The sequence below is a fragment of the Falco naumanni genome, chromosome 4, assembly GCF_017639655.2.
Source record: "Falco naumanni isolate bFalNau1 chromosome 4, bFalNau1.pat, whole genome shotgun sequence".
NCBI classification, from domain to species: domain Eukaryota; kingdom Metazoa; phylum Chordata; class Aves; order Falconiformes; family Falconidae; genus Falco; species Falco naumanni.
In genome coordinates, this window is record NC_054057.1 from 86718435 (window position 1) to 86742197 (window position 23763).

The window sequence follows — 23763 nt, forward strand, 5'->3', positions numbered from 1 at the left end:
AAAGCAAAATAAAGCTGGGGGTGGAGGGAAAGAGGTGCTGGCAGTGGAACGGGATGGCACTGATCCACAGCTGCCTGCGCCCTCCCTGTCCACCCAGATGCCTGGGATGCTGACAGCGATGCTGCATTTATCCAGGCTCAGACCACTCGCTAAACCACTCTGTTCCATTCCTCGACACCCCAACTCAAAACCTGATTAGCAGATAAAATAGATCTATTTTTAATCTCCTAGCATAAGTAGGGTGTTTGTCTGGTTCATGCCCACTGAGCTTATTTTCATAATCACTAAAGTCAAAACGACGCCGAAGAAGTACACGTAACCCATCACGGGGCAGAGCCGCTGCCTGCCGATGGCCAGCCACCCACCAGGACATGCCTGCGCCGAGGGGACCCCAGTGGCTCTGCTGGAGCTGGCAGCTGGAGAGGCTCAGCACAAGGCACGGGTCTATAGCACACACAAAAAAAATAATAAAATCATAACAAAATAAGAAAGAGAGTGATACACTGGCCAGAGCTGGGGCAGGACCACACGACTGTCACACTATGCCAGGAGAGGATAAAGCTCCATTTTCTCCAGAGCATCCAACTGGATCGCAGCTTCTGTCAAACATCTCATCGGTGAGAGCGATGTGCGCTGCGGAGCTCCCCGGCTCTTACAGCAGCGTGGCCGTAACTCGTGTGGGTTTGTGCCTGGCTGGCGGCTGGGATCTCCTGCTGCAGTGGCAGAGCCCGGAGGTTTCCCATCACAATCCCGGGGACTGGTCCGGGAAAGCCTCGGGATCAGAGGGGCCAGAGCAGGGCAGGATGGGGTGTTAATGCCACCCCGGGCTCCGTTTTCCAGGGCAGGGGGGAATGAACGGAGCCCGTCACGGAGCCCCGCTGCCCCTGCAGGACCGGACATCCCTCTGTCTGCTTTTGATTGAATCGGCCTCTCAGATGGATGGATGGACAGACAGCAAGGTAGCCCAGAAAGTGTCTGTTGTTCCATGTCAGAGAGGAGTGACCACAGGGATGCTCTGTCCCAGGATTTGGGGGTCCCTCTGCACCCCAGCAAAGGATGACCTGCCCTTTTGGAGCACTTCTCCCACAGGTGCCTGCCCACGCACCCCCCACCAGCACAGCCCTGCTGCTGACAGAGGGCAGGACGGGGATCCCGGGGAGCGGGCCACCACACCAGGGTCCCACCGAGCCCCCAGGCTGGTTCCAGCACTGGGCACACGACCCAGCGGGCACGGGGGTAACGCCACGCTGGATCCCACAGCGCCAGCTGCTACTAGCCAAGGATGCCATGTAGGGACACATGCTGGTGGTCAGGATGAATCCTGCTTTAGGAGGAAATTTAGCATTGAGAAAAAAAGAAAAAAAAGTTCCAAAAAGTCACCTTCCAGTAAATTGATTTTTCCCTGCATGGCAGTAGCTTTAAAGTAAAAAACACAAAAACAAAATAAAAACTTCTTTAGGCATTTCAGAGTCATTTTTCCTAGTTATTGTGAAAATTTAGATCAGAAAACGTGTTGGGTAAAATATTCAATTCCCCACAGCCTGGAAAGCCTCATCAAAAATCCATTTGAAGTATTAGTCTCAAATCCCTCATGGCAATGGGATATTTTAAGGTCAGTTAAACTTATTATTCACTCAAGATTTTCTTTCAGGTCCCTGCATATTTCAAACAGATTTCCCCCCATCTCTAGCCCAACTGTGTTACAAAAAGCCCTTTCCCCCATTCTTTTTTCCTAAACAGAAAAAAAAAGTTGTCAAAAGAAAAGTTACTAATCAGAAACAGCTTCTGAAGTCTTAAAACCCGCTACAGTTTGTACTTGTTACCAAAAAACATTGACGCTATCTCCAGATCCCTAAATCCCTCGACTTTTAAAACACTGAATGGAGCTGTGCTTGGAAAAGAAGAATTAACTCGGATTTGGTTTTCTTATTTACAATTCATTTTCCTCAAAATGGGATATATGCACGGATATTTTTTTTTGCCCCCTTCCATTGTGCAAGGAAAGCAAGGAACTTCAAAAACTGCAACCTGCATTATTTTTGGCTTATTCAGGATTTCCAACTTCATGTAACTGCAATTTCTGCTCCTACCATGCCTTTCCCCTCAAAGGACACCAGGCACTTTTGTTTGGTTGGTTTTGTAAAATCAAGATCACCCAAAGAATATAATTTGTTAATTTCTGAGGTGTCTCCCCGGCTTGGGAAGGAGCAGCACAGACCAGGAGGTCTCCAACCCGTGGTAACCCGCACAGAGGTCGGCAGGACCTGCCCTTGAAGGGGCCACACAACAACCCCGCATGCAATTTGGTTCAAAGTAGCAAATATTTCAGAGAAAATATAACAATATCTATTTTTACAACCATCCACAGAGGAATTTGACAGCCGATGGTGAGGTTCAGAAGCAGCAAAAAGACTGGCCTTTCCTCTAAAACACAAATGTCTGTTTTCTGTGAAAAACCTCCCTGGTTTTGAAACACCAAGACCAACCAAATCCAAGAATTTACTTGCAAGATCATCACTCCCATTGTATTAAAAAAAAAAAAAAAAAAAAAAGAAAAGAAAAAAAGCAAACTCTTGCTTTGATGAAAATGAAACTTTTGACCCTAACAAACAAAAGCTCGGATTCCCCACTGACATGCAACTTTGTGTCTTCCCAGAGAGAGAAGCTTTCCTGGAGAGATGAAGCGCTGACACAAGGCAGCCCCTCCGACTACCAGGGACCCTCAGGAAGGTGTGATGTGGCATCACCTGCACCGCCAGCCCCACGCCTGCACGATCCCGGGCTCCCACGCCGGGGAAGCTGGCTGGTGGTCATGGCAGAGCACAAGTCCTCAGCGCTGCAAACCTCTCCGCTCCCATCCTGCCCAGGTCATGGCCATGTCCTGGCACGTGGTCAGCGCCTCCCCTCTTACAGTGGCACTTCCAGATCTTCTTGGAAACTCAGGAAGAAAATCTGCTGCTAACCTCACAAGGGGCTGAACACCGGGGATGGTCTAGAGGACACATGTTCCTGGCTGCTCCAGCCTGGCCCCTTACACCACCACCCCAATCATGCCCCGAGCCCATGGCAGCACCACCCCATCCACCTCCTGCACTGGTCCGCTCCACCACACTCACCACTTCCTAGCATCCCTGGAACCAAGGCAAGACACTTGGCCGTAGACATGCTGTATGGGGAAGATCAGGACACCTGAAGGTAGTGGGGGCTGGAATGGTCCTCCCAGTTTCTCTGAGTCCTTCCTACTTCCAGGGAGGACAATGCAGCAGTGGGCAATCACCAGAACATTGTCCTGAGGACCCATCCCTAGGAGCATCTCAGGTACCTTTATCTTGTCCTGGGTTAACAGTTGGACTTGATGATCTCAAAGGTCTTTTGCAACCTAAATGATTCTATTATCTTCATCCCCAAAGCCCTTCAGATGCATTCCCCCAAGCCCCTCAGACACATCCCCCTCCTCCCTCGCCCCACATAATGCGTGGCTCTGTCAGTGCCAGGAGGAGGGTGGCACCTTGTAGGACCCAGGTCCCAAATTCTCTCCCAGGAAGGACTGCTGCAAGGCAAATGGTTTGAGCTCAGCTTCTCTGCTGAGTTACACAGTTTGGTAACTCTCTGGTGGGAGCCAGAGGAGATCTGGTGCACATCAGCCCTTGCTCTGTTTGAGCTCAGTGGCAGGATCCATGTCCTTGTCCCATGGATCTACTCATGCTCTGCTCCAGGGAGCCGACAGGGACTTTGCTAGTGTTTGGCATAGACACTCCTGTTTTCAAACTGGTCCAGCCAGGTCAGTGCAAATTAGAACAGGAGATCAGTCTCCCCCAGGACCAGCCCTGATCACTGCTGGGCTGTTCAGACCCTATAGCATATATGGGGCTGGGACAGCCACAGAGGCACTTCCAAAGCCCCACCTGCCTGGGATGGAGGGGTGATCCTTACAAATCATTGGCTGGTCTCTCAAAGATGCTCAACATTTATACCCCAAATAATAATTTCATGAATTTCTGAAGGTCACAAACAATATTAAGAGCTCTAGCCAAAGCCAAGAGTCATACAGCCAACACAGAGGGCTAACTGAGCAGAGAGGAAAGGATTGCAAGTGCCTGTAATCTTGCTCCTGAGAGCAAAGAGTTTAGAAATTATTAAACAGTTCTTAGTATTTCCAGCCATCTGGCCTGCATTTCTCCACTTATTCAATCAGACATATGTTGCTTTTATCCCCACCACTGCCAGCTCTCCCCTGTTCTCTGAAAACATGTGCATTCTCCACTCCGCTCATTTTCAGCTCAGCACAAAGCAGAGGCTGTGAGTTCGGCACGGTGCAGTCTTCTAGCAAGTGAACATGCCTGTCAGAGCCACTTCCACCAACAGATTTCTTCCACTTGCACCTAAAAAATCGGTGTTTGCACAAAACAAGGCAGCTCTGGCAGACTGAGATGTAATTTCAAGTTGGGAACCCCACTGCTGCAAAGCAGCATCACCCCACTGGTAACAACAGCATCCTATGGATTCATGCTGGCCAGGGTCTGGAAGGACAGACCCCCTCCAGCTGTGAAGGCACGGAGGACAAGAGTCCACAAAATGAGTGTTTTCTCTCAGATCCCACACTGCTCTTCCACCCTACCACATGCAGGCTCTGCTGTACACTAGGATATGCAATAACATGTTCAGGCCACCCGTGTCAAGGTGTAGCACCACAAACCATCCTCTGATCAGCCCACTCTTTACATCTTCCACTTCCAGCTGCGATTTCTTCCCTTTAACAAGCGGAACACCTGACCAGGAGGACCAGAAGCTAGAAGTGCAGATAATGGGATAGAAAAGGGAGAAAGTGGAATGCTGTACTGCTCTAGCAAGGCAGGGTCCCACCGCCCAAGCCAACAGCATCACCCTGGACCTCTGCAGCCTTCTGAGAATGAGGAGATCCAGCAGTCTGTCCAAGGATGGCCAACGCTGTCACACAAGTGTCGGACATGGGAAGAAACCTGCAAGCCACAGAGGCCATTTTGGAGCTGCGGTCATCATTAGCAAGAAGATAGAGCTGTTGGGTGGGATCAGGCTTAGCTTCCACCAAGCTCAACAACTCCAGCCCTGGCTCTTCTGCCACCTGGAGATGACAGCTTTCCCACAAGATGACTCTCATCCCCCAGCAGAGCACATCTTCACCTTCACATCAGCTTAGGTTGCACATCCCTTTTCCACGAGGCTCCTCCAAAGACCGCCCTTCAAGCAGGAACAGCCTCTTTGTGTCCGCAACAGGGCAAGGAGTGAATTACGTTTAATTACACACTGTCCAGGGTCTTAAGTATCAGGCCAAGTGTTACCAGATGTGCAGGGATCTCTGTCAAAGCGATCCGCAGGCTTGAATGCCTGTTTGGATATTTAATATCTTGGTATCTGGGGTGTGAGGGTCACAGACAGGGTTTTCGATGCAGATGTTACAAATCTTTTCTACTCTTACCATCACCTTTTAATACCACCATAAATCATCAGGCACTTCTCAGGTGACCATATAATTGCCCATTTGTGTATCTGAGCAAGCTTATCTGGACTCCTGCTCTTTGCTGCCATACAAAACTGCCAGCAAAGGAGACCTGCTGAGAGCAGACTCCAGGGCTTTGCGTGCCCCATCTCTCCTTCGACAAGTCATCTCCTGGCATGTGTGCTTCAGATGCATCGTGGCAGCACAAGGAAAAGACGAGTAACTGATACAGGAAGATTAAAAAAAGGTTGGATCAGTCTGTTCCTAATGCAAGCCTTGCTACTCGCAGTCCCTTTGATTGCAGCAGAAATAAAGATGGAAATTCACTGCAGGCAAAGGAATTAATTAAAAGGAGAATAAAGGAGGATCAGTCTGTTGGAGTCCTGGCATCAATTCTGAGACTAGTTTTGAAGTGGCAACAGTTTGACTTGTTCTTTAAAGTTGTTGTTCTACGTCCTGCATCATGTGCAGTGCCTTAGGGTAACGGGGCGCCCCAGCCAGCACAGGGCCGACCCACCTGCCTGCCGGTGGGGGCACCCAGCTCCATCGCAGCATCCTTCCACCTTCTGCTGCTCCCCTGAGATCTTCAGACCATGGTGGAGCCACCACCCTTCACTGGGCTGCCGGCACTCAGGGGCTCCTGAACTGCAGCCACTGGGTTCATAACTCTGCAAGAACTAACTGCCGAGGTTTTTCTATAGGTGAGAAGAATATTAACCACTTTCAGCTGAATCACAGCTCAAATTGGGATTGTCTTCAAACACAGCCTGCACATATGTATGGCTTATGGTTCTCCAAAGCTTTACTTCTGTTTCCTGAGCCTTCAGTTTTCTTGTCTTCAGGAGATACTTGCTTCAAGCAAGAACTGAAACTCTCCCTGTCCCAGGACTCCAGGAGCTACAGCTCAAAAAACTGACCAAGCCTCTTGAGATTCATAGCAAAACCAGAAGAGTTCCCAACGTTGCCCTCCACCCAGATTGTGCTTTCAAAACGTATGTTCAGCTACCGGGTGAAGTGCCGGATCTGACCCTGAGAGCATCCCAGCTGAGCTCGGGAGAGCTTCACAGCCACATTTCTTCCCCAAGGGCACTGGTTACCCTTCCTCTCCATCCCGAACTTGGCTCCAACTTCACCCAACAGAAGGATGATGTCTGGGGACTGTTTTCTGGTCAGGGCACATCACACATGCACCACCCTCCCGCTGTGTAATTCCTCAGCCTACGATGTCACGCAGCCAGAACCCCCTGAACAGCAAGGTGCACGTTAACACTCGAGCTGTGATGGAAATGCTGATATGAGGCTCCCACAGCTGGACACAGCTGGAGTCAGGTTGTCACCTAACCTGGGCAGGATTTAAGCCTGAATTTGCCTTTACTTTAAAGAATGTTTGCCTAGAAAAAAAAGTTTAGAAGAGATCTTGCGCTACCAGAGTGATTAATGCTAAAAAGGAATCGCTCGTTCAAGGTTCCTGTTCAGTAACTCAAGTTTTATGAACCTTTTACAAGGCAGAGCCCTTCCTGTGATCCCTGGTAAGCCCCGTGAATGCAGCAAACCTTGACACGCTTCCCCATACACCTCAAAGCAGAGAAATATTAATTTTTAATACACAGAACAAGATCAGAACTGAACACGGCTATCACTTGTTATCCGCCTTGTAACAAGATCAGGATCAAACCGAGCGCACTCTCGGAGAGGACACGGTGGCTGGCTCACACCCGCACCACACATCCCTCCCATCTGTGTGGCAGGTAATTAGCTGGCACGCCAGCTCACAGCCCATGCCTGGGCTAATTATGGCGACCCCCTGGGACCGGCGCAGGCTGCACCAGACTCAGCAGCCCCATCTCCTCCCCGAGGCTCCGACGCCACCTTCCCTCCCCCGTGGGATGCAGCTGAAGCACCAGAGATGAGCTGCGATGCCCAGCACAGGGCAATGTGACTCCCGCCATTGCAACCCGAGGTCCAGGGCAGGTCTGGGCGACTGTGGCAGCAGTTGTCCTTGGTGGTCTCCTAAAACAGCCCAGGCATGCTGCAGAGACAGGGACCTGCACTAGAGCCTGGGGCGGGGGGGGGCACTGGGGACAGCCTTCATCACCGAGTAGAAGAAAACGAGGGACGTGGAGAGCCCCAATCATGAAGCTGAGGCACATGAGTGACCTGGAGCCATCTGCCAGTGCTGACACCAGGACAGCACCCTCCAACAAAGCCACAACCCCCACCCTCGCACCTAACCCATGCTGCTTAAGACAAGGTCTGAGCTTCAAACTTGGGCAGCTGCAGAGCACTGCCATCCCTCTAGAACACCTCCCTCTTCATACAAGCTCCAAATAAATAATAAAGCAAGACTTCAGCTGCAGGAGCCGGCCAGGCGCAGCCTGGAGCCCAGAAAAACCTGGCAGGTGAGGGCAGGATGGCACCCGGCCATGGCAGGCTTGGTCCCACTCCTGCACGCAGCCCCTGCCCCAGCCCTGAGTACTGGGATGCTCCCACCATCACCATCAGACCCTTGTCTCCAACACGTGTGCTGATCCGGCAGCAGCACACCCTCCCTGCAGGGCAGGATCAGGTCCTTGGGGATGCTTTTCTCCCTTCTCTTCCCAGCAGCAGCCCAGCCCCTGCCTGCTGGCTCCTTTGTGAAGGAGAGGCACCAGCGGCAGCTCCGCGCCACCCGGGTGGCAGCAGAGCGGATGCAGGTTGTCACGCTTGGGTCTCACACTGTGGGGGGACGTTCAGCTCCCTCCCTCCCCCCAAAATGGGCTTTTCATGGAGACAAATGATGCCTTCCCTCAACAAAACCTAAATTCTCAGCCAAAAGTACTTGGCAGCAGCCCCTTGAAATTTTTCTCATGGCTTGTGTGGCTTAGGAACATGATTTTCTGAAATATAAAAGCACCCGGAGGAAGCAGCTGATGCTCTCGTTGAAGAATAACCCCCTGCCCGCCCTGGCTACGCACCCCACTGGGCTGTCGCTCGCAGGGATGGAGCCGGCAGGTCCCGGCCAGCCAGGTCCAAGCAGCTGGAAAAAGCTCTACCCAGCCATCAGCAACCCACCCGGCCCTGGAGAGCCACCACCACAACGGGGCTGTGTCGGCTGGGGACGAGACGGGTGGCCAGCGGTCCCCTCCCGCTCCGCAGCATCCATTGACAAGTGGCAGTGATGAGGGATTGCGCTGACAAGCATCTGATCAATGGCATTTATCGAGCCTCCTCCACGCTCCCGGTAATTGAAGGATTTCTTTCGCTTCCACTCTTATTGACATTTCATCCCTGGCAGGGTGTCCGTGGGGGTGTGCTGTCACTTGGAATTACAGGGGAGCTCAGCAGCACAGGCAAGACTGGGAACAACGGCACGGCATGTGGTGTGAGGCGTTGGGCACGTAGAGGCAGGGGAAACCTCTGGGGCACGATCAGCACCCACAGCCTGTCTTGAGAAAGGGAAACAAAAATAAAACAATCTGACACAGGACTGCAGAGGCAGCAGAGGCACTGAGGGACCCTGCCCCATGGGTGCGGAGAGGCAGAGCGCTGCGGAGGCAGCTCGGGCACAGCCCGGGCAGCTCGGCCTTCGGCCACAGCCAGGAGGCAGGGGTCTGCTCCCAGGTCTCCTCCTTGGCCACAGCCGGGAGGCAGGGGTCTGCTCCCAGGTCCCCTCCTCGCTGTGTGGCTGTTTGCTTTGTGGGCTTGATTTCACCTGCAGCAAGGAAGAGAGCCTGCTTGCACCCACGGAGCAGCCATCCTGCCCTCGGCCGGGTGCTGGTGCAGGGAGCTGAGCCGGGGGGGACAGGCAGCAGCTCTGCCCACTGCCCAGGTCCCCCCAGGACCGGGGTTTGGGATGCTGCAGGCTCCGGAGCAGCTGGGAAGTTGGGCGATGCAGGAGGGTCTGCCAGCCCCTGCCGAGCAGCACCACGCAGTGCCGGGCAGGAGGCAGAGGCGTGATGTGGCCTCCAGGGACGGGACCTGTCACTTGTCCTGTCCCTTCCCATCAATCACCGGCAGGTCCTGGTTGTTCGGGTTTTTTTTCTTGCACAATACGGCGCCTGCCAAAAGCAGCTGCTAAGTCCCCCGCTGAACTGGCCCAAAGGGTGCAGGCAGGGACGGGCGAGGAGACGGGCAATTCTTTATCCCGATGACAGGAACACCCCCTGTGCGCCCACAGGTAGGTGTGCACAGGCATGGACACGCTCACCCGAGCTGTTTAGGGGCTAAGTAATAAATCAATAGCAAAGTGGTCAGCCTTTCCCTCAGCAAGGGCGCTTAACAAGGTCACATCCTTATTCTCTCCAGACTAATGAGTGGAGATTACTAATAAGACCTCAGTGACAAGTGACTATATTAATGTAATTCTCTCCTGCTTGTAATCAATTTTGTGTGTTAACATGCACAGCGATCTTGGCCGCCTGGGATGCCTGTGCCACCCCCAGCACTGCAGAGCTGCTGGCTGGGCTGGGAGAGTGTTTCATTCCCCCTGTAGCCCTGCCTGGCCGTGGGATACCCTCAGCGGGACACGCTCGGTCATACTGAATCACTCCCGAAGAACCCAGCAGCACATCCCGCTCCCAAAGTGCTGCCATTCCCCTTGGCCGCCTAAAACATTTCTGTGCTGGTGCTTTAATAGCCCAAACAGCCAAAGTTTTCCTGCAACTGCTTACGAGAAGCTCATTTCAGCCATTCCACCCCATATCTGAGCCTCAAACAGTGCTGGTCCCAGACCTCTGCATGCTCCAGGTCGGGGCGGTTCGTGTCCCCAGCAGCACCTGTGCCACAACAGGCATGCTCTGTTTGATCTGTGGCTCTGGAGCCCCTCAGCCGTGCAAAGCCTGGACCTCCGCAGGCAGAGCCATCCCTGCTGTCTGCAAACACCGGCAGCACACGGCATCAGGCGTTCACAACCCAGTGCCTCGGGATGGCTTGCAGGTTCAAACCCAGTTAGCCGGGCACGCTGCCTCTGTGCCCTGGTTGCCGCCCCCATGGCCTGCCTGCCTGCAATATTCTCCATTTGCATTTCAAACGACTCTCAGACCAAGAGTGACTCACTTAAGAGAGGCATGAATAATTTTGAAGACATTTAGACTTCTGTGATCTGCGAGCTGCCACTGCGCAGGGGGAGGAGGAGGCAAAAACCCAAATGATTTGCTGTGAATTTTCCACCCAGGACTGTTACCACAAAAGGTGAGCATGTAAAACCCGAGCAGCCATGAGCGCACCGTGCCCTGAGCACCAACACGCTGGGGCCTCAGACCTTGCCAAGAGGAAAGCCCCCGATTGCACGGCCCAGGACTCCCCCGCAGCCCAGGACGCACGATGCACGCTGTGATGCCAGACACACGGTGCCCAGGAGCTCGGGCAGAGCGCCGGTAACTAATGGAGCGGTGCAGGATCAGACCTGCGCCTTCTGCACAGATCTGCACCAGACCCACTTCCCCTGGGCTCCCAGCACATCTGCAGAAAGCTGCAATATATTTCTTGTGTGCAAACACCATGTGTCTGTCATTTCTCTATTACAGAGCAGAGTTGTCCCCCACCCACCCACTCCATTCAGTGGGACGGATTTGGACCAGCCCAGGGTAAGACAGGACGCTAGAGAGATCCGAGTCAGACCCTGCAAACCCTGGCTCATGAGAGCAACACACGGTGTCCCCAGGAGCCCCGCAAGCTGCTGGGGAGCGAGGCCTGTGCTTCACATGCTGTGAATCCCCACATCCAGCCCATACATCCTCTTTCAAGGAAAGACTCAGCTTAAACTGGGCCAGTGGTGCTGGGCTGGACCAGACCTGGCCAGGCTTCCTCCACCCCATGCCTCCCAGCCAGGCTTTCAACCACGTGTTTTCCAAAGGCTTGCAGGAAGCCATCCAGAACATCCCTCTGCTCCTCACTTTCATAAATTTCTAAACAAATGTACCAGAAAAATGTGGTGGGAGGCACAGAAGGGGCTCCAGGAGTCCCACTGGCTCCTCTGCTGCCCACCCCCAGGTAAATAAGCTGATGATTTTTCAGGCTGCTGGAGCAGGGTATGGAGGGCAGGCTGGCAGGGGTGCCAGGGCTCGCCAACCCCCTCACTGCCCCGGCACCCGTGGCACCTCCATCGCGCCCACCGCACACGGCTGGTCCTCGCCGCAGGGCGAGAGCGCAGCACGGGAGCAAGGGCAGGTATTAAACCGACCCGCCCGAGATGCTCCACGGAGGAGGGCAGCAGCGGGGGCATCTCGCATGGAGCCGGCTGAGGGCAGAGCAGACGACCTCGAGGGGCTCCGGTGATGCCAGCCTGCCCGAGCCCCTCCAGCCAGCCCAAGAGCTGGGATGTGGGGAAGAAGCCCCCAGGCTGGGGTCTCGCCCAGCTCCTGGAGCCCCACCTCGCTCCGGGGCAGAGCGCGGTCACGTAGGACACGGGAGCATCCTTCTGATGCCGGCTGGCTCCCTAAGCAGGAGGATTTCCAAAGCCCTTTGAAAAGCCATTTAGAGCTAAGTCCTGGTATTAAACCTGGCCTTTCATTAGTCAGGTTTTCACTCTCTGCCCGAGCCTGTTTCAGCAAAAAGTTTTTTAAAAGGTCAGGAAGAAGCTTTTAAGCATATTTGCCAATTAACTATTGTAACCCCCTCCTCGCCTCGACGCGAGCTGCCCACTTCCGTCTCAGGGGATGGTAATTACCGTTTTATAAATAAGCTTTGAACTCTCTTAAGTAATAGTCTCTCCTTGCATAAAAGCACCCTCTAAATCCACTGGCCTTTTCCGCCTTCTGTCACTGTCTGCATCTAAAAATAATCTAGGAAAAAAACCCATAATACTTCTAAGAAGAAGCTCCAAAACTCACTTGCACTCCGTGATGACTATTTCTCCAGCCCCTCAATAATTTAACCAACAGAAACCTCGCAGCTTTCACTGCTGCATGTGAACTTTTCATGATATTTGACATCTTTTCAGAAGTTCTCTAGAGTTACATGTAAGTGATAAAAAAACCTGTCTATGCTTATACGCTTAAATTCCAGGCCCCTGAGGTTACAGAAGAGTAACCAGGGGAGCACAAGAAAAAAGGCATGAATACAGAAGTATTTTCTAAAGGTATCGGTTCACATAATATTCGTTTTTAAAACCAGCCCCATGATTTCTAGGTGTCCAGCTTTATGGATTGATTTAAGCAGCCTGCAATAGCAACACTGGAAACCCTTTAGACACTCAGGTCACTCCTGCACACCCCACTGCACAGCCTGGATATAAACCCACCATTTATTTAAAAGGCAGCGACAGGGAAAGCCTTCCTGGCTCGGGAAGACCGCAACTCGTTCCACTCTGCAAGTCACAGCGTTTGTCCCAGAAGCGGCAGCCAACGTGCCGCCTGAACCGCCTCAGCCTGACACTACCTACGTACCGACATGCGGAACGACCCGGCTCTGCGTCGCCTTGCACCGAGCCAGGCTGGAACTCAGAGCCACGGACCTGCTGGCACCAGCAAGCACCACTGCGTGGGCTTCGGATGGGGGACACGGCTCGGGAGCCGCCACGTGAAAGCAAGGGAATAACGTCAGTGGGAAAGCCGGGGGCAGGAGGGCCAAGTCATGCTCCTTGCCCCATCGCACCCTCGCTGCCGGGGGGAACAGCCCCCTAAACAAGGCAGGCACAGCCCCCCTGCCTGCCCTCAATAACATCAGCCTCGGATGCCTTTAAACGGTTTCAAATGTTAATTCCTCGTCGTGGCAGTAAAAGCTATTTTTAATCCCACGTGAAAGCAGTTTGCAGCAGACCAAACTTTGCACGTATTGCAGATCGCTCGCCGAGCCCAGGCAGTGCAGTAAAACAGGGGCACGCCGTCGCAGGGAGCCCTGGCTGGCTGCTACGGACGCACACAGCGCCTAAGCCCTGTCCTAAGTGTAGAGCTGGGACCTAAACATTGCATAAAAGCAAATCCAAGCCACTGTCCATTAAATAAAAGCTTCAAAACATCTTCTTCATAGTTACAAAATCACAGCTTTTTCTCAGGTTTCCCGTATTTTTCCTTGGCATTTTAGGATTTACTTTCCAACCATGGGGCTGAGGATAGGGGAAGCTGACACAGAAAGGCTCTATTTTTGTAAAGAAAGTTTAAAAAAAAAAAGAAAGAAGAGATCACAAAGTAATCAACCCAAGAAGCACGCTGTAGGACTGAGTTTCTGCAAATGCACCAAGAAAAACAAGGGCCACTCTCAGCTACAGAGCCCTGAAACGTGAGTCCATCAGGAGACCAGATTAGCTGGTGTCAATGAATAAAGATAATGTCCCGGTGCAGGTCTCAGTGCATCGCCATCTGACTCCTCACAAGATTCTTTTGTCTCTTCCCACCTATGTATTTCTTAAAACGCGCCTGTGAAAAGCTCTCCCTGGAAAGGGATACAAGCTCCGTGCCAAAATGCAGCCTGGTGACTCCAGAGTAGCTGAAATGTCAGGTTTTATTCAAGAGCTTGTGCTATAGTGTGTCTTGATCTGTCTGTACAATCACAACACACACAAAAACCCCTCAAGGCATCTACTTAGCTCTACTTTTCAACTGCCAATAACACTCACAGCAAAAGTCAAAAGAGCAGCGCTGGAGCCGCGTCCTTTCCCTGCCGCTCAAAGGCTTCAGGGTTGCAAGGTTCGGAGATAACAAAGTCCGGCTCAAGAAATCCTGGATGCCTTTCAAGAACGTTATTAGCTCCCATGAATGAGTTTGAAGGGGGGGGGGAAACACAGAAAAACACAACAAACCCACATCGCATGTAGCAGCTCTCTCCATCCGCCTCCCCCGGGCACACACAGATGCTCCCAAGCTGGGACCCCCCCCAGCACTGTTTAACAGAAGCACAGTGTAATGCATGACAAACCACATGGAAAGTTCCTCCCCCCGCATGCAAGCCTGCATGCGCTGCATCTGATCAAAAGGGAAAATGGCAATAAAAAGCTAAATTCAGCCTCCAAGAGGTTCAGAGCTCTGGGACGGCTCTGCAGCACCAGAGGATGCTCAGCGGCGGTGCCTGCTCCAGCCTGGCCACTCATAGGCAGGCGGTTGCCAACTGTGACTAACCATCCCATAGCAGATTTTACTACTTCTGGCCCAAACCGTGAAAACATAAAGAATTCTTTACAATTCCTATGAATTGCAGTGTGCTCCACCAGCCAGGGCGCAGTTGCCCAGAGCACAATCCCAGCAGCTGCTGCCTTGTATGTGCTTCGCTCGGGACACCAAGGGTCGCGGGGAGCCCTGGTCCTGTGTAATTCTCCCTTTGGCTAGTGGAAAAACAGCAGGAAGGGAAGGCGGAAAAGAGGGACTCGGATGATAGATCATACCCGGAAACACAAGACAGAGGAAAAGCGTCACTGCAAAGTTTCAGCAGATGGAGACAAGGAAACTATTCTTCGGATAAGCTACATCAGGCTGATGCCCTCAGCATCCATACCCGCAAACTCTCTTATGCAAACCAGTGTCTGCAAAGCCCTGTCCCTGCACTGCCTGCATGCCCCAAAGCTGCTGTTATCCGCCCTGTCTCCTGCCCTTGTCCCTGCAGCACCGGCACGGCCGAGGCTGCACCGAATTACAGTGCAAGGCAGATGGAGAGGTCCAAACCCCTGAGCAACACCAGGCAGCTGCGTGGAAAACCAGCCCAGATCTGGCAGCCAAAAAGGGAACAGTCCCGTGGCAAAGATCTCGGTGACACCCCCTAAATGTCACCAGCGGAGCAGTGTCCGCCAGAGAGCCCGCTGGGGCATGGAGCCCACAGCTCCGCTCGCACAGGCATCGCATGAAATGCAAATGCCTCGAGCACCCCAAATGCTGCTGGTGACCTCGACTCTGTTCCCCCTCACACAGAGATCCCTGAGCTCAACACAGGTGCTGCTCTGCAGACAGAGAGGGGGTTACACCCCCTACGCTCCGCAGTGACTTGGCCCACAAGCGCAGTTTTTCGCAATTCACACCAGCAAGGACAGAATTTGGCCCCGCGCCGTCAGGCTGGATATCTCTTCAGATTTTTGCAATGATGTTCTAAATATCACCCGCAAACATCTCAGGTTCAGTTACGTTCCTCCCGCTGGCCATTGCCCACGCTCCCCCAAAGATGGCCCAGCCAGCCAACACGTCCCCCTGGTCCCCAAACGGGACACCCACGCTCCCCGGAGCGCTGCGCCAGCACAGGGGCAGGCACGCCACCATCACGTCTTCTTTTTATTTATGTTTATATGAAGCAGTATTGAGTGCCAAAAAAAATAAAACAGTGTTTTGCTTTAGGATAAAATGTCACGTTATGCTTGGATTATCCACTAGGTAATTTATGTTGCAGTCTAGAAAAGGTGTTTAATCTCCTCATAATTAGCTAAACCTATAATAACTCAAGGAATTTTGCACGAGATGCTTGCTGCTTTTGCAGACCATCTTCTTTTCACTAGCAAAAAAAACTACTCTGAAAAAAAGGGACTTTGGGCTATTTCAAATTTAAATAAAATAAAACACTCAGTAAGAATAGATGGTTTCAGTCAGTAGCTTACAACATTATAACGTAAACTACTCGGCACCCACAAGCAGATACTCCAGCAGTGAAACTGCTACAGAACTGAACGACCAAGAAAGAACAAAATAATTCTGTGGCAATATTTCCAAGGGAATATTTTTTCCCCCACATTTACTTAAGACAAGCAACGACCTACAGGTGCCTTCGGGCCAAATATCTTGGCATGAAAAGCAGTTGGTGTAATTTTGGTTTCCTAGCAAGTTCAAATATTTTAAAAATGTTTACACCACTTTGAGATACTCATTGGAAAAACCTGAACTTCTGTCCAACTTCTATTTTCCTCCGCTCCAACACACCCCAGCTTTAAACATTTAGCTCTGTCTGGCTTTCTGGAGGAAAAAAAACCCTCACTATAGGAAGGTCTTAGAGGAAGACAAAACAAGAGAGGCAAAGAGAAGAGAAAACTAAGGAAAATAGTTGTGCATGTGATTGAAAACACACTTACTCTATGCAGAGTTAAAGCAAAACATCTACTGATTTTTTTTCTCACTAGGAAGGATGCAACTTCTTCCCAGCACAGCACAGCACTTCCCCGTGCTGCATCTGGCCGCACCGAAAACCTTCCCTGCTCGATTTCTCCAAATTTACCATAATCATATGCAGAATCATCTTAAAACATCTCACTGGTATCAGGCCAGGCTCCCTGCAAGCACTTACAGCACTAAAAACTCACTACACAGCAATCCAAAACTAAGATTTATTTATTCTTCTCTCAGTGTGGTCCATCCTGCAAACGTCTCACTGGACTATGGCGAGTGATATGAAAACGTTCGATCTTCCACACTTTAATTATGTGCTCACAGTCATTAAACTCCCATTCTGCCAAGCACGATCTATCTTGTAATCCTCGCCCAAAAAGATTAGTTATCATCATTATTGTTTCTAGAGCAGCGTAGATACAAATGGAACTGAGAAATGAGCTAATAAATCACGGCAATATTAATACAGTCATAAAAATAAGTGCGCTACTTACTGTGTTTGAAGGTGTGTTAAGTCAATAACTTTACAGCCCAGATGTGGTCTTACAGAGCCGAAATCCTGCGTGTAAAATTACCACTAAAATTACACTTTCCATTAAACACGCTGATTTTCACAGGTTATTATTTTGGCGAGGACTGCCAAATTTGCAGCCTCCCCCAAAACATCGGGAAACATTAAGAGCATGTAAGAAATACAGTATTCCCGCGGGGCTTGGGGAGAATAGGATGGAGAGGCAGGAAGGACAGGGAGAGCTACTCCTTTTATTATTTTCAGATGTTTTCACCGAGAACACCGCCGTGCTTTTACAAATCTACACATTTGGACTCTCTTCAAAATAACGGACCAGATTCTTTCACTGGCTTCAAGGGACTTAAAGCTCCGGCTTCATTTGGCCCGGCCACTCCGGAGTTGGCCAGGAGACGGGAGTTTAATAGACACCACATGCACAGTAGCTGCTCTTCCGAAGGCTTTATCGCCTGAAGAGTTCAATTCTATTGAAATCCTCAAAACCCAACCAAGTCCCTTGAATCAATACGGCTCTGCCCTTTGACACAAACCTACCGAGGAATTTGGGCGATACTGGTTTACCCTCCCCTCCGCTGGCTCCCTGTTCCGAGGCACAGCGAGGATCAAACCCACTCCTGCAAGCCCAGGTCCTTGCTCCCTTTATTTTTATAAGCCACTCGAATAAAATAATTCCTAAAGGAACCCAGTGGGGAAACAGTGGGATGGCTGAGAATAAAGCGTTAAAGGTTAAAATCGCAAAGCCTAGATAATTAAAAAAAAAGCAAATTTCTGCTGCCGGCCGTCCTACCACCTGTCCCCGGCTGGCTGAGCTGTGGGATGGGAGACACGGGGGGACACGGGACCGGCTCTCGCACTCCCACTGCTCCCCACTTCAGCAGCGGCCCCCAGCCCAGCAAAGCGGGGGTCAAAGCTGCCACCCCCGGGATCCCGCAGCTCGGCTCCAGCCGCATCCCCGCCGGGGACTCGCATCCGTGTGCGTCCCCCTCCGTCCTGCCCCCCCCCCCCGCCATCCCAGCCCCTTGAACCCCCGTTATCCCCCGGGACCTGCCGCGCCCGGACCAGCCTGTTGCAGAACAACCCCATCGCTGCACGGGAAGCAATTAAACGCGGCTCGGCGCTCAACCACCGCCCGCCGGAGCCCCCCCTCCGCCGCCCCGCCGCCGTTACCTGTACCAGCGCAGCCCTTTCTCGTAGCACCTGTCGAAGAAGTGGGGCTCGGCGCCCACCGCCCGCACCCCGGGGTGCGCCCGCAGGAACTCCAGCAGCGCCCGCGTCCCGCCCTTCTTCACGCCCACGATGATGGCCTGGGGGAACCGCCGGCTGCCCCCCGCCGCCCCCGGCCCCGGCCCCGCCGCCCCCGGCCCCCGCGCCGTCGGGGAGCGCGGCGGGCGGCAGCAGCAGGGCGGGCGGCAGCGGCTCGCAGGGCCCCGGCAGGCAGTAGAAGAAGTAGGTGAAGAAGAGGATCATGGTGAGGAGCAGCGAGGCGCGGCGGCCCCCGACGGGTCCCAGCAGCCGCCCGCTACATCCCATCGGGGGCCGCTCCCGGCCCCGCCGGGCAGCGCATCCCGCGCCCCCCCCCCCGCCCCCCCCCCCGCCTCCCGCGCTCCCCTCCGCGCCGCTCCGCGCGCTCCCGGCCCGACCCCTCCCCGCGCCCACCCGGCCCGGCCCGGCCCGCCCCTCGCGCGCCGCCCCCACGCCCACCCGCGGGGCGGGGGAGGGCGCGGGACACGCGTGGGGCACCGGCGGGGCAGCCCCCGGCCCCGGGCAGCCCCCGCACCCTCCCGCCCCCGCCGCGGCGGAGGGAAGCGCTCCCAGCCCCAGCGCGCCGGCGGGATGCGTTTTCCCGTGTTTTCCCGAGGTTTCTCATCTTTTCCCGTCTTTTCCCATCTTTTCCCATGTTTTCCTGTCTTTTCGCATCTTCTCACATCATCTTCCCCCATCTTTTCCCATGTATCTTTTCCCGTGTTTTCCTCTTTTCCCATCTTCTCACATCTTCGCCCATCATCTTCCCGAACTTTTCCTGTCTTTCCCCATGTTTTCCTGTCTTTTTGCATCTTCTCACATCTTCGCCCATCATATTCCCAATATTTTCCCGTCTTTTCCCATGTTTTCCTCTTTTCCCATCTTCTCACATCTTCACCCATCATCTTCCCAATCTTTTCCTGTCTTTTCCCATGTTTTCCTGTCTTTTCGCATCTTCTCACATCTTCCCCATCTTCCCCATCATCTTCTCCCATCTTTTCCCATGTATCTTTTCCCGTCATTTCCCATGTTTTCTTGTCTTTTCCCACCTTCCCCCATCATCTTCCCCCATCTTTTCCCATGTATCTTTTCCCATCTTCTCACATCTTTTCCCACCTGATTTTCTCCCCTGCCTCCAACTTCCAGGGCTGCAGCGGGTATTTTCAACCGTTGCCATCACGCGAAGGGCTGCGGCTCGGCAGTGGTGCAGGTTCCCAGGCGGGCACCGGGCTGGAAATAGCAAGCTGTGGCCAGGATGGCAGCCCCGTGCCATGCAATTAGCGAGCGGCACCAGGTGAGGCAGCGCTAATTGGGCTGCAAGAGCTGCTGCTGCAGGTGTGGAAACACAAACCCAATGCACGTGTATTTATTGTTTGGGATGGGAAGGACAGCCCTGGGTTTCCACCCATTCCCTTGCACCTTCCAAAATAAGCCTAAAAGCAGCAGTTACGGTGGTGTGATTTAAAATGTCCATGGGTAATGGACAGTGGAGTGGGGTGAGGTGGTTTTCCTGCTGCAGGAACCCCATTCCCTGGGTGCCAGAGCAGTCTGCATCCCGGGTGCTAAATAAATCCTGTCCAGCAATCAGTGACACATGGGAGCTGGACCTCACAGGCAGCATCCCTGGGTACCGTTGGGCGGGCCTGGGCCTCACGTGCAGCAACGGCAGCATCCTGGCTTGCTCCTGCCCTCCTGTGCCATCACCAAACGCAACACAGCCAAGACCCAGCCGTGGGGTGCCCATGCCTGGGGGTCCCCTGGGGCCATCGTGCCTCAGACCCGCTCTGGCTTCACTGAACTGCCCCAGGGTCCATCCCACCACACGCCTCAAAACACTGAGGCTGATTTCCAGCCTTGTGCTAAAGCCTTCACTTTTTGGTATCTGAAATCAGCAGTGTCTTAATTAACCTATTAATATAATTAGCTCTTTTTATAATTAGATCCCCTGAGCCTTGCAAGAGCTGGAGCACAGCAGGGAGGGGGAGCTCTGTGGGCTGAGACCAGAGGGAGTGCAGAGCTGAGCAAAACCAGTGGCTTCGGGAGGCAGCGATGCTGCTGCACAGCTGTATGCTGCCACAGCTGCACCGTGGCATGCTTGTACAATGGCACAGCTGCAAGGTGACGGGCTGCAGGGTGGCAGGGCTGCAGGGTGGCAGGGCAGCAGGGTGGCAAGGTGACACAGCTGCACAGTGGCCAGGCTGCATGGTGGCTGGCTGCAGGGCTGCAGGGTGGCCAGGCTGCAGGGTGACACAGCTGCAGGGTGGCAGTGTGACACAGCTGCAGGGTGACACAACTGCTGGATGAAAGGGCTTCAGGGTGGCAGGGTGACACAGCTGCAGGGTGACAGGGCTGCAGGATGGCAGGGTGACACAGCTGCAGGGTGACAGGGTGGCAGGGTGACACAGCTACAGGGCAGCAGGGCTGTCCAATGGCCGGGCTGCAGGGTGACAGGGCTGCAGGGTGACACAGCTGCAGGGTGGCAGGGCTGCCAGGGTGACAGGGCTGCAGGGTGACACAGCTGCAGGGTGGCAGGGCTGCCAGGGTGGCAGGGTGGCTGGGCTGCAGGGTGACACAGCTGCAAGGTGGCAGGGCTACCAGGGTGACAGGGTTGCAGGGTGGCTGGGCTGCAGGGTGACGTGGGTGCAGGGCGGCAGGGTGACACAGCTGCAGGGTGGCTGGGCTGCAGGGTGGCATGGGTGCAGGGCAGCAGGGTGACAGGGCTGCAGGGTGACAGGGCTGCAGGGTGACAGGGCTGCAGGGTGACACGGGTGCAGGATGACAGGGCGGCAGGGTGGCAGCGGGACAGGGCTTTGTGCCCTCTCGTGGCTGGTGCTGGGCGGCTGTGCTGAGCTGCCTGGCCCTGCACAGCAGCTTTTCAACGAGAGGAAATAACTGCGCGAGCGCGATGGAGATCCCTTCCAACTCGTAACGCAAAGGTTCCCCAGGGAAAAACGAGGAGGAAAGATTATGACAAGGAAGTGAATCTGTTATCGGGAGCAGTCTGATAAATAAAAACGCATCCAAAATCTGCCGTGCAGCACTTGCCAGCTCTTGTCGGGTTTACGTAAGTGATTAGAAATAGGAACTGTTTCACCGCCGGCGAGAGTGGGTGGGAGCTGCTCCAGCCCCCTGTTTGGGTTCGGGGGGGGCTTGTTGTTGGAAAATGCCAATTTGTCAAAATAGAAATGTTTGGCAAGAATATATCCATTTTGACAAAGTACTGTCAAAACACAGCCAGGGAAACTCTGGAAAGGCGGAGGAAGGAGCACAGCACAGCACAGCACACCCACCCTCCTCTTCCCCAGCCGAGGGGATCCCTCGGGCCGCAGGGCTGGGGAGCGGGCGCAGCGGTGCCTCTCAGCGCTGCCAGCTGCCCACCGGTGCCACCGGCACTGCCCTGTCTCAGCGCTTGCCGCTGCTCGGGCACGGTTGGAGGAGCAGTGCCTTTTCCTTTTGCAACTTCAAAATTGGGGGAAAAGGCTTAAAAGGTGCTTGGGGCTCACTGCGGGGCCAGGTGCCCGGCGTGAGGAGTGGAAGCACCCAGCACTCAGGGCTTCCCCAGCCCTTCGGTGGCCCTACAAGAGGGTCCCCAGCTTCAGCTGAGACCCCACCAGACAAGGACCAGCTCCCTGCCTTGCCCGTAACTCACACAGCTAAGGACAACAAGCACTCAGGTGCAATTTTTTAGCAAAATTAGAACATTTTGTTTGGAAAAAAAGGAGTTCTGAAACAACCAGCTCGGATGCCCCCCATGCTCCGTGCCCTTGGCAGGCAGCAGCCACCCTCACATCTCCGTGGCCACCCAAGGATGGCTGTGCAGGACACGGGACATGGTTCCTCTCTGATCCCCTGTCCCCTGCCAGGGCACTGCGTGCCTTCCAGCTCCAGTAACACACCTTCACCTGCAGCTCTGACAACACAAGCTGCCGCAGAGCACAGCTTTCCACCAGCTTGGTGAGCCCATCGAAAGGTTAGGATGCCGGTGGTGCTGGTGTCCGGCACGGCACGGGGCTGCCTCCCCGGGGCAGGAGCAATGCTGCTGCAATAGGCACCGATGTGTTCGCACCAAGGAGCCAAAGCCAGGCAGGCAGCGAGCAGCATGGCATGGAGCCAGCACCAGTCGTGGTGCAGGGCTGGGAATGGTATTGGCAGGATTTATCCTTGCCCCTGGGGAGAGCAGGGATAGGCACTGCCGTACCCTGCACCCCAACACCTCAGCTTGCTCCCCAGGCTGGTGCACACCACGCTCCCTGCCCTGGGTCGCTGCATAAGCCCTGGCATCAGGGCTCTGCACCCTTGGGTGGCACCCATGGCCCCGGGGGGGTGGGGGGGTGGCCCCACAGGCACCCCCAGAGCACAGCCAGTCCCCAGGGCCACTCACGGCATGCAGGAGACACCGGGCTGCTCTGGCAGAGGCAGATGAAAGTGTTTGGGGCTGTCACTGGTGTTATGGATGGGCTGCGAGCGCTGGCGGGGAGCAGACACAGACACTGCGGATGTGGAGGGAGACTCCACGTTTCCAGCCCCTGATTGATGAGACACGAGTGCTGGCCACTTCACTTACTATATCACCGTTGCCTCAGCCCTGCACCAGGACGAGGGTGCTTTGAACCTCAGAGATGATTATCTCCACTGAAGGACGAGAAGGGTCATGTTTCTCCCCTGGGGTCCCAGCAGGAGCGAGCGGGTCCCCAGGAAGCCCCATGACCTGGCTGATGGCTCAGCTGCTCCCCAGGGACTGGGGGCTACAGCAGCCTCGGGGCAGCCGGGGCACCGTGGCTGTGTGGAGGAAGATGCTCCACAGAGGGGCTGGAGTGTGGCCGAAGGAGTATGCGATGGCTGCCAAGGGGAAGAGGTGAGACACATCCGAGCTGGCCAGGAGCTCCCACAGCAGTGATGCCCGGTGCTGAGCAGCAAAAGGGAAAAATAAAGCAGCAGAGAGGCCTGAAGCTGGCCAGTGCCAGCGTGGCCGGGCTCGCAGGAGGTACCAGGGAGCAGCGAGCAGTGGCCCAGCCTGCAGAATGCTCGGTGATGCTCCATCCAAGCAAAGAGCCGCCACCAGATTTGCAGTTTGCCTCGGGGCCACCTTTCATTGGTGACAGCCCAGACCAGCTGGCTGGGGGGGGGTCCCTGTGCTGCGGGGGGCTGCCTGCCTGTGAGGTCCCCCGGGCTGGGACAGCTGCAGGCTGCCTCCTGCCCTCCCCACCTTGGCTGGGTCAGCAGTGACATGAGCTGTCCCTCCAAACCACCAGGGCCCTGCTGCTGCAGTGTCCAAGGGGGTGAGCAGGGACCCTCACGCAGCATGGGGGCACACGGGGAAGCGCTGCCCTGGGGCGTGCATCCCTGTCCTGCAGAGCTGGCTGCTGCACCCGGTCACTGCATCCCTGCCTCACTGGTGGGGCAGGCAGCCAGGACTACCCAGCCAGTGATGGCAGGGTGCAGCTTACCAGCCAGGCTGCAAGTACCCCTCGCCAGACTGGGGGCTGCGAGGTCAGGGGCTGGATCCTACCTTGGCAGATCCTGTG

At 54.4% G+C, this 23763-nt stretch overlaps 1 protein-coding gene across 1 annotated transcript in view; it reads right to left on the reverse strand.

Annotated features, from left to right (window-relative positions):
* Window positions 1–18562, reverse strand: part of HS3ST6 (heparan sulfate-glucosamine 3-sulfotransferase 6) — a 41096-nt gene extending 22534 nt beyond the window's left edge. Inside the window, 2 exon segments of the mRNA XM_040591857.1 lie at window positions 18164–18360; window positions 18362–18562. Of these exon segments, the coding sequence (XP_040447791.1) occupies window positions 18164–18360; window positions 18362–18526 (362 nt within the window). The 5' untranslated portion in view covers window positions 18527–18562.
* Between the last annotated feature and the right edge of the window lie 5201 nt (window positions 18563–23763).